Source organism: Acyrthosiphon pisum, chromosome A3 (assembly GCF_005508785.2).
Source record: "Acyrthosiphon pisum isolate AL4f chromosome A3, pea_aphid_22Mar2018_4r6ur, whole genome shotgun sequence".
Taxonomy (NCBI): domain Eukaryota; kingdom Metazoa; phylum Arthropoda; class Insecta; order Hemiptera; family Aphididae; genus Acyrthosiphon; species Acyrthosiphon pisum.
This window is the reverse complement of record NC_042496.1, coordinates 37,155,095-37,166,213: the sequence shown is the minus strand read 5'-3', so window position 1 is coordinate 37,166,213 and position 11,119 is coordinate 37,155,095. Positions and strand designations below refer to the sequence as shown.

The following is an 11,119-nucleotide window of genomic DNA, read 5'->3' as shown; positions in this document are numbered from 1 at the left end:
CAGGAGCAATGTACAATAAATGTCCACACAATTTTTTTATGGTTACTCGAGATATATCAGAATCTGGATATTGAACTAAGCTTTTTAATAAGTTATAATCATTTAAAGGAGCTTCAATTGCAAATGGTGCTCTAAACCACGTTATTATACGTAAATATTTATTAAAAAAATACAGATGTCACGGAAAGCATTTCTTTCCTTTGCCTGACACTGAAATTGATTTTGAAACATAAATATTTTGAAACTGTAAATCGCTTATATTATATATACATAGGTATTAGGTCCCAGCAGGCTACAGCAGTGTACCTATACTACCTTAAATTAGTGTTGTAAAATCGTAATAGATGCTTTTAACAATCGATAATTGAGTAAGCTAATAGTCAATTAGTCAATAGATATATAATAATATATGTTCAATATTTTAACGAAAAAATATTTTTTATTAATACTACTCATGACTCAAATATTACCAACTCAACATTTTGGCATTTATTTTACATACATTTTCTAGCATTTTTCCCACGCAAAACATGTTTATATACGCCACTGATTAACGGGCACCTATATAGACGTGTCACGAGAAGGAGTCCGAGACTATACTTTGCCTGCTCGTTTTATAATCGAACAATCATAAATATTCATAATGTATATGTTAATTTATGTTCCTACCTGTAGGTAACGTCACGCATCAATCATGGCATGTTAGTTAGGTTATATAGTTTGAAATGGTCCAATAATGGCCGACATACGTGGGTTAGACCTGCTTGAAACGTTCCAATCATGGACGAAAAACTAAATTGACGGCCATAATAATACAATATGAATGCAGTTTCCACGAATTTTACACTTCCATTATATTAATATTATTTTTACGTTTAGCGTGCAATCTAATTCACTCGACCGATTTCATGAATATATACTGCGCGTGTTTATTATATTTTATGCGCATAAGTATAATAAACATTCATCATTAATGTCTTTATTTAGTTTATTTACTATAATATATATATTATAAAAGAGCAAAACGATTTGGTGGCATAAATATTATTATTTTTTTGACGATTGCCAGAAAATCGACAATTCTCGTTCGGGTGCCAGCCGCAGTCCTGTCGACAGTAGTTGACTTTTTCAACACATTTCCTTCACACCAGACGGACCAGATGGTTCTAAATTTAAGCGCAAAATATGCTGACACGCGCTCGCCACCGCTGACGTGTGACATGTCATACAATAATAAATTACAGTTTACATAAATCATAAAATATTGTATAATATTATTATTGTTATAATACTAAAATAGTTTAATGTACAATACACCAATATAAGTAATGTTGTATGACTTGATAATAATTAAAAAAATAAAATTAGATTGATTATAATTTATAGCTGATCCTGCATGGCGTTGGTAAATAAAATGTATTTACCTCGTCTTAAATTCGGTTAAATAAAAACTACACATATTTAATATAGTAATTTTTGGTGGCTTAAAATTATTTCCAATTAAAATAACTATTTTTATTTCTTGTAACCAATGGCAACTCTAAACAATTAAAAAAATATTTGTTTTTCGTGAGCCAACAAATCATTGTGTAAATCCCTCTAAAAAATATGATTTTGTAAAATGGGCTTCGAGGTGTTGTATCTTCGGATATAGGATTACCTATGTACCAAATGTCAGAAGTCAGAACCATAAAGTGCGACAGCTAACAGGCCGACTATATATAGGTCCGACTATGTATAGATAATTTCAACGACAAAAACGGAGAAACAGCAGTTATTGTTTTTCTTCAAATACTAGCTATAGATACCCTATATGTACCTACACATGAATTTTAATTACGTGGCGGTGGCACGCATGAAGAATTTCATGGCACAGAATTACAGAATCCAAATAGGTATAGGTATAAATGTATAATAGACTTGAATATTACATTGATCGTCTTTTGTTTTATTATATATATTTTTTATTTTTTAATTCAAAAAAAAAATATGATATATTATATATAGGTAAAAAACAGTTATTGATTTAAAAAAAAAAAATAGTAGGATATTTAATAATAATGCCGCGTGGAAACAATATATATAATAAGAAATAATTCATACGTTATTTTAAAACCATCTACATACATACCGCTCGGATAATATTATTATAATAATAATTAGGATATTAATATGACACACACATCATAATAATATAATAACCGTTTACAGTAGTTACAACGACGTACACCGCGTCTGCAAACTCGAGATGATAAATCGCAACGCACCTCTTTATTTATAAATGTGTGTACATATATAACATAATATATCATATAAATTATTATAATATTATATTATATTAAATGGTACTCGTCGGGTCGTGCATGGTGTGTGGCGTGATTATTTGCCGATGATGATTTTCCTGCCAGCGCCAATGTTTTGGCCCGCTTGCGTGGCGCCCTTGTTTTGTCCAGCCTGCAGCCCGATGATGGTTTGACCGGCCTTTAGTGTTTCCTCGGAGAAATCTCGTTTAGCCTCGTCGGAGGGTTTGGGTCCCAAGAAAGGTCCCTTCCATTCTGGGTGTCTGTATGTCTACACGATATTACAAGTATTATAAGTACACAGTACAGTGGTCGCCAAAACATGAGCATAATATATAATAGATATAATATGTATATTCTAGTCTTGTTGGAGGGTAAAGGCGATTTTCAAAAATTATTCACCCGAAAATTTCGAAATAATATTTTAATGATGGTTTTTCTCACCTCACGGCCCAGAGCGAACAGTGTCATCACCACTTGAGAGAAGTCTTTGCACTCCCACAGGTCGACGGTCTGAAAAACGTCAATGTCGGCGACTCCGTACGCTTTGATGGCTTTCTGGAAACTGTAAGTGCGAAAACGTATTATAAATTATTACGATATATTATAATATATTATAATATTATGGTTACACGCAGGCTAAAAATACACTATATATTATATTATAGTATTTCGATAAATTATGTGTGTCACCCCTGTGGACGATTTTACAGTGTGTCAGTGTATAGTGTACACCCACCCACAAGCAAATCGTTTACGCCTCCTTTCGCCAGTCGCAACCATTATGCACTGTCGCCACGGTTAACGTAAGTCATAACTCTCTATAGACACATATACGAACATGATATTATATCAAACGAGTGAGTATTGGTATAATATATGTATAAGGATCTCGTACGCTCAGAGGCTATGGTAGGTATATCATACCTCCATATCATCGATAAATAATTATAACAATGTCGACATCGAGATATTATATATAATAAAAAATATACTTCCCTACAATATATAAGTATACAGACAACACGCGTTTGTTTTTTGTTTTTATATAATATTATATATATACGACAGACTTCGCACCTATATCTTGCCAAGCTTGAAGTAGGTACTTCCTTAATCCCTACCGCTGCGCACAATTTTCATATTATAATGTTATATATTATTATTATACACGCTGCACTTTATGATTTATGAGCCGAAAAACTTTCGCCCAGAACTCCGCTTTGCAGCGACGCGCTTAAAAGTTTATTTCACCGCGTGTACATGTATAAAAGTTTGTGCCTCCTCGAGAACTCTAAACGTTAAAATTTACTTAGCGTGACACGACGCCCCCGAAATTATATATGCACTCGCAGTCTCAAAATAAATAACGCCTCGTAAAATTATTGTTTCAGCCGTCCAAGCTACGTGTTTGGTTCGTATTCAGTGAATAAAATAATATTATATGGATATATATGTTTAAATATTTTATATCGCCTATAGGTATGTAAAATGAAAAAAAAAATACAAATTTAATGTCAGACAAGGCCTGCTACCCGTTCAAAATGTTTTTGAAATGTAGGTATTTAAGTATAGGTATTAGGTACACGAGTTCTCTCACCGAACACTCTTCGAAAATATATTATCGTGATGTTTGTATAGCAACATTTAAAAATCAAAACGTTGGACATCTGACAAAGAAATTGAAGACTTGTAGGACTCACAGTAAACAATGATACTTGTATATTATTATGTGCTATATACAGCCAGTGTTGGCCGTAATTTTGAAGGGCAGTTGCCCGATAATTTTAAATGGATGGGTTCCGCGGGTGCATGGTTGAGCAGTTTTAGAGAGAAGTTGTAGTACAAGACTTGACTTCATCTGAATACGATATTTAATAATAGCTTCAATGATAATACGTATTATATTATTATGTATTCAAGTATAGGTCGTTCAAAAACGAAAAGCCAGAATAAAAAATATTCACTGCTCCGCGCCACTGTATACAGGCATACAACAGCAGTGTAGGATTGTCGGTTGATCGAGAATTTTTTATTACAAAAAACTGTCAATACTCAAAATCTGAATAATATATTATTATTGTTGACGTCATTATCGCGTGTCTACCGGTCACATTGCCGTATATAATAATATATATAGGTACACGTGAACATGTGTGTGTAACGTAATAATAGTATATAGTTTTCTACAGTAAAAAAAAAGACGGGGGTTCAAGGGGATTTTACAAGACCCCCTCATCGACTTAATGATTACCCCCGATTCGATGTACCTAGGTACACATACAACACGACGCCAAAAGTTGAGGGAATAGTCTGCACTCTGCGCCGTTTAATTGTTATTGATGGTCGCCATCGTCGTCCCCGGAACATGTTTACATGGCTGTTTTCAAAATATAAAATATAATGTGTACAGCGAGGATGCGCTGAAAAAGTTTGCTCGTAATGTATTGCGTTCACTATATTCTCCACACTGCACGATTTTCGATTAATTGGCGCATTTACAGTGTATATATTATATTGTAGACACAGGGTGGGGTGGACTGTGTTAGCTTTATTAGGCAAAATAACCGAGACCCGCGTAGAACACTGAACTAGTGAACTCGATTATTATGTTATTATATAATATTTTATATTATATAGGTACGCCACGGATCAATCAAAGAGCTTAATTTTTGATCCAGGTGTACATATATTATTATGATATTCAATTGCAGGAATCGAATTTCACTATAATCGTTTTCTCGATGCAAGCTCGGAAGCTGTGACGAGTCACGCCGTTTTATCGGGTATATAATATAATATATTATATCTAAACTGTTTTTAATTTTTACCTGCGAACGGTCTAGCGAAAGTAGAATAATGCTCGGATGAAAAATACTAGGTTTAGAAATTATCGATGCATGACTCACAGGTTAATGTTTTCCATCATTTTGAACTGTCCTCCGGTAGTGTTGTATTTTGGTACACTTCCGGGGCTGATTGCGTTGATGAGTTTGCACAGTACTTGGCCATCCTTGATGTATTCCTCCAACGGGAAACTCTTGGGGAATTTATATCCCAATATAGCTTCCATCCATTCTTGGGCTTCCTTCTCTTGTTGGGGGTCTCGCTTGGAAGCGAGCTGTGTCGGGTAAAACAAAAAATAAAAATGATTTTACACATTTTGGTATATACTATAAAACTTTATTAACACCGCCGACGATATCCACGACAACGTGCATTATGATATAATATATTGTATTTAATAACGCTGACGACGATGATATTATGTTTACGATATTATTATATTTCAGACGACTTACTTTAGCACGAACGGCACGTTCCAAAGACATGAGTATTACGAGGATACACACGTTGCAATAACGACACGAAATAAATGAAAATATGCGTAAGCGAGAGGGAACAAGTGGTCGACAATTATTCGTTTGTGCGAGCTTCGGCTGACGGACGAAAATTGAAAATCGCTCAACACCGTGGTCCCTTTATATACACTCGCGGGCGTAGTGGCAACTGGAAAGATCTAACTCGGAAATAGATCCATACTGACCATACTATGTGTATATTAATACGCTTATAGAATATGACACACGTCTAAAAATAATGTGTGGCCACGGTCATAATGGTATACACAGTCTCCCTAGCTATATATTGTGCTATACGTAATGAATCGCGTGGCGGTCCGTCCCACTCGGAATGACCCGTTTTCTTGAAACGTTTGTGAGTTTTTCTCGTCAAAAATGAATTTTAATGGAAAAAAGAGACTCGGGCAGCACAGACTATACGTTGCCAGCGCGTGTCTTTCGAACACGCGGTATAACATTTTATATCGCAGATGAGTCACGGCGTCGTATAGCCACTATAGCGTATACTTTTCTCGTCACTTTATATTATTATATACCTGCTATTACAGCTAATGAGCTACCTGCCATATAATATACATGTTAATATGCATTTAAACAGTCTTGGGTAGTATTCCGAACACTTTTAGAATACTATTTCCAAAAGTATTTTGTGATGTACTCTTAATACTTTATTCAGAAAACTTTTATAGTATGGAAATTAAATTGTTTGATTTGCATGTTATTCCCTTGCATTTGATTTAAAACAAAAAAACAAAATTTATATTTTATGAGTTGGAAATTTGAAATCAATAATATCTATTAATATCAAACAATATCAAAATTGAAGGGTGAAAATGCAAAACGTATAGTATTGCTAACATTTTGAAAATCGAGTTAAACATCGAATTTTATGGGAAAAAATGTGAGGAATTCGATTTTGCAGTCAGAATTAAATTGTATCGATTACTTTTGTGAATAAAATCGTTTTTAAAACTGATGTTCAATACATAACGTGATATTGTGACATTTAACGTCAAAGCAAAACGTGGTATTATCATGTTCAAGTCAAAACGTATATTATTGCCCATGTTATTAGTATTGGAGCATACTTGATATAATTGAACAACATGGTATTGCCAATATTACATTTTTCTTCGAAACGTGGTATTGCCGGCAATAATGCGTTTTGTATCAGTAGAAATAGGAACAACTTTAAAACTTCATATAGCCATTACCTTTTCAAAAACTGCAATACCACGTTTTGGTCTGACACGAAATTTTTAAATCATTAAAAACAATGTTTACAATTTAGGTAGATTTATTTTGACACTGTCAATCGTTTACTTTTTATTTTTTACATATAGATAAACTTATTCTGAGTGTTTATAGTCGTCAAAAAATGTGTTACAGTTTTCCTTGATTTGTGAACATTTTGGTTTTTGGCAATACCACCTTTTGCATTTCCAAATACTTTTCAAAAGTATTTACCAAAGACTACATTTAGGCTCATATAGTCATATGGTATACATCTTTCGGGAGGGGGATTTAAGCAGACCTTACACGGGCCGTGCCCCCTCCCCCAGTGACCCGGGACCCAACTATACATAAATCAAGTATAATATATAATTAACATTTTATATCCATGTTACCTAACAGTAGCCCTGTGTTCAGTAAAATAAGGTAGTTCAATCCTAACCAAAACTTAAACACCCACCCAATTCATCATTCAAAAACGGAAGAAAATATTTAAAACATCCAAACCACACAAAGCCGCTCGCAGACTACACAGATATTATTAAATAATTAAATATTTAATATTTAAACAATGATATTATATCATTGAATTCAAATCTAATACAATCCTTATACAATGACCCACTTGTAATCTACTGTACAGCAGAGCGACATCCACTTACGTGCTTTTTTTTTTTTTTTTTGCTGTACTTATTTTTTTATAAATGCAATTAGTTATATAGGTACGTATTGAAGTATTATATGACAATGTACAAAGATTAATTAATATAATAAGCATAAAAACATATATTTACATTTATATGTTGAAATAACATTAAGCCCTTATTTAGCGTACATTTTTTATTTCCCGCCCTCGTCTAAAACATTCTACCTTTAACCCTTGTAACGGCTTAATATAATTACTTTTCAATCACACGACTTTACGTCGTTTGAAAACGAATAGGAATCGTGGCTGTATATTATTATATGGCGTAGGTAGGTACACTCGTATGTGAATAATAATAATTAATTACGAAAAAAAAAAATAATAACTATAATTTATCTCCTCCGGCCTATTATTATTGTCATTATTGTTGTTGTTGTTTATAGTTTAGGCATCCGACGGATGATAAAAAACATTCGTATATTATATATATATATATATAGGTAATAATATTATGTACTGAACGGCGACATTGTATTATAATATGTGCGATCTCAACATACATATTATTACTATATATATATATATATATATATACGTACGCGTGGGTGGTGGGTACGTGGGTATAAACGGCATTGTATGTGAGCCACCGTGTCGTGTGCGTGCGCGTTTGCGTAAACCTGCGGTCCCTGCGGACTTTGCAGGCCCGACGAGGGGGGAATCGCGCGAGGGTGTAAAAACAAAATTGAATACGGGCGCGATGCACTGCACAAATATATATTATATGTACAAACGCGGATAATATAACAGCGTGGCAGTTAAGCCTGCGTGTATACAGAGTATACGGTTTTAAATGAATATTTATGGTCCGTCAGACCGACTACCACCCGCCCGCCAGCCCCGCGAGACTATTAAATCCAGCGCACCTACCTATAACGTCATGTACATATAATATCTGTATATATATGTTAAAAGTCTTTTCTACGCGATCAAACACGTAGTCGATGCAGTGATCTTCTGCAGTAGGGCGGGGGCATCATCGGTAAATGTAAATCTGCAGTGATCGATTCGTATAATGTAATAGATACGTATTATAGGACCTATTATATTGTTATCGATGGTTAAGACTCAAAAGGACAATTCGTTATTGTCGTGCAACCCTAATATTACGGTTGAAAACGAGATTTCAATATCCTACTAAATTCCATATGATTTTTTTTGTAATTCAACTAAGTGTCGTAAACACATAATACCCACAAATTATTATTCGACTTTTAGAACATTTTTTTTCTTTTTTCCTTTATTCAAACGTCATGTTATAATAGCCAACGTCGTTGACCCAACGATATAGGAGACTTTAAGGTGTTTAACAGTGAGACTCACTATGTACTCATATAGGCCTTATAATTAGTATAAGGTGAATATGAAGCCGCATCGTAATTATTATTTCCACCATTACTATCAAACAAAACGTTTAATTGGCATCGCATTACGTTTCAAGATAAAACAATTCATTACAAAACAAAATGTATATTTCATATTCATATAAAGTTTAATAAAAAAAATAGTTTGATGATGCAATATTAAATAATAATGCAATATCCCGATTGTCTCTTGATACAAATCATCGTAATTAAAATTCCTGTCATAATTATTATTATGTGGTAAAATTGTAATTCTCGACTAATAAAAATAATTTTTATACTGATGTATATCATTTACCGCAGAATAAAAAAAAACACTAATACAGTAATAATTAGAGTATTTGTATTAGACTATAAACGACTATGTTTGTAAATATTTATTGTTCTGATAGTGTCTCCTGTAAAACTATGTTTTTTAGTTAGCCATTTGACAATTTGGCACAGAATAAATCTTATAGGTATTTAATAAACTTAGAACTTTGAAGTGATTTCCAGGCCATTAATAGTAGTATAGTACATATTATCAAGGTTATCAAACCGTATTCGGCAGTACGCGTACCTATATATATATTATGGGTACTACACGATTCACGATAAAAAAAAAGGAAAATATGGTAGTATGGTCCAGAGTGGTGAAACTATACCAAGATAAATTGAGAATTTAAATCATATTAATCGACCTAAAGGGTCCCGGCTCCTAGATGGCCGGATTAACCAACTCAAAAACAGCCTATTTTCATAGTTGATAATAAACTTCACAATTATTAACAAATTAATATTACAATTATATTATTATAAGTTGTAACAGTGACAACCAAAAACCACCTCATTAATTATGGAAAATATAACTCATAAAGCTCATAAAAAAATATTGCGAGTTTCCACTAAACTTTTTTTAAATTAAAACTTTTTAAACTACCTAATAACAATTTATGAGGAACCTTGTATTAAATACCTATTAAAGTTTTTTGACCAATCGAAAAATTGAAAAACAATTAAAACAATAATTAAAAACAAAAAAAGGTGGGTAAGTGGATGTCGCTCTGCTGTACAGTAGGTTACAAGTGGGTCACTGTATAATGGATAGTATTAAATATGTAATTTCGTCCAAATTTGAACTTAAAATGTCTATAAAAATAAACTGTGCTTATGTATTTCTTAGAATTTTTGGTAATAGAATTAAATAATTTACGTAAAATCTTGATTTAAATTTTCAATCCTTAGATATAAAAGTTGAACATTTTATAAATTTTTAACTACAAAATAATTATTCAATTTTAAATTTGATAAATTTTGTCAAAATTTCAACTTCAAATGCTTATAAAAAAAATGTGTACCTATGTATTTTTAATATTTTACAATTGCTATTGTAACAATATATCAGGAGCCTTGCATTAAATTTTCACGCATTTTTACCAAACAAATAAAATTTTATTGATATTTATAGAAAAAAAAACTAAAAAAATTGAAAACCGAAAATGTTCGTAAACAGCTCAAAAAGAGTCAAAATATTTTCAAAATTGTATGGTGTATAGGAAATGCTAATATAAACATTCAGTAAAATTTTCATGTATCTACAGTTATTCGTTTTTGAATTACAACAAAATAAGGAAATCGCTACATGAGAAATCGAGTGAATATCCAATGTTGTAAAAATTTGAATTTCAAACGATCATAAAAATTTAATTTGACTTTCTTATAGTTATTTTTTGTTTGATAAAGGTAGATAATCTTATAAGGAATCTTGTATTACATTTTAAAATCTTATATTTAAAAAGAAAAAATATTACGAATTCTTAACTCAAAATAATTTGCTAATTTTCGTGATTTTTCCATATTTTGTTAATTCTAAGGATTTTTAATATTTTTCATCTGCTTTTGAACCAATATACTAGGAGCCTTTTATTAAATTTTCAAGCTTTTTTAATCAACAAATAAAATTTAATTGATATTTTTAGAAAAAAAACTAAAAAAAAATGGAAAATGAAAATGTCTCTAAACAGTTCAAAATAAATCAAAATATTTTGAAAATGTTATCGTGTATAGAAAATGGAAATATAAACAACCATTGAACATTTCATGTATCTACGGTCATTTGTTTAAAAGTTACACCAAAAACCAAATTCAATTTTGTGAAAAATCGCAAATTCCCGTTTT

The 11,119-nt window shown here is 32.0% G+C and overlaps 1 protein-coding gene across 1 annotated transcript; it reads right to left on the bottom strand.

The window, feature by feature from the left end:
* Positions 1-1,925: 1,925 nt before the first annotated feature.
* Positions 1,926-5,756, bottom strand: LOC100164372 (muscular protein 20). Its single transcript, NM_001162151.2, has 4 exons — positions 5,603-5,756; positions 5,210-5,421; positions 2,745-2,865; positions 1,926-2,571 (listed from the first exon to the last, which is right to left on the bottom strand). Exons 1-4 carry the CDS (start codon positions 5,630-5,632, stop codon positions 2,380-2,382), a joined length of 555 nt encoding a protein of 184 aa, NP_001155623.1. The 5' UTR covers positions 5,633-5,756; the 3' UTR covers positions 1,926-2,379.
* Between the last annotated feature and the right edge of the window lie 5,363 nt (positions 5,757-11,119).

Excerpts from the sequence above, each read along its gene's own strand:
- LOC100164372 (NM_001162151.2), bottom strand. The coding sequence starts at position 5,632 with ATGTCTTTGGAACGTGCCGTTCGTGCTAAA. Across the intron at positions 5,422-5,602 it reads AACGTGCCGTTCGTGCTAAA|CTCGCTTCCAAGCGAGACCC; the intron begins GTAAGTCGTCTG and ends TACCCGACACAG. Across the intron at positions 2,866-5,209 it reads ATGATGGAAAACATTAACCT|TTTCCAGAAAGCCATCAAAG; the intron begins GTGAGTCATGCA and ends TCGCACTTACAG.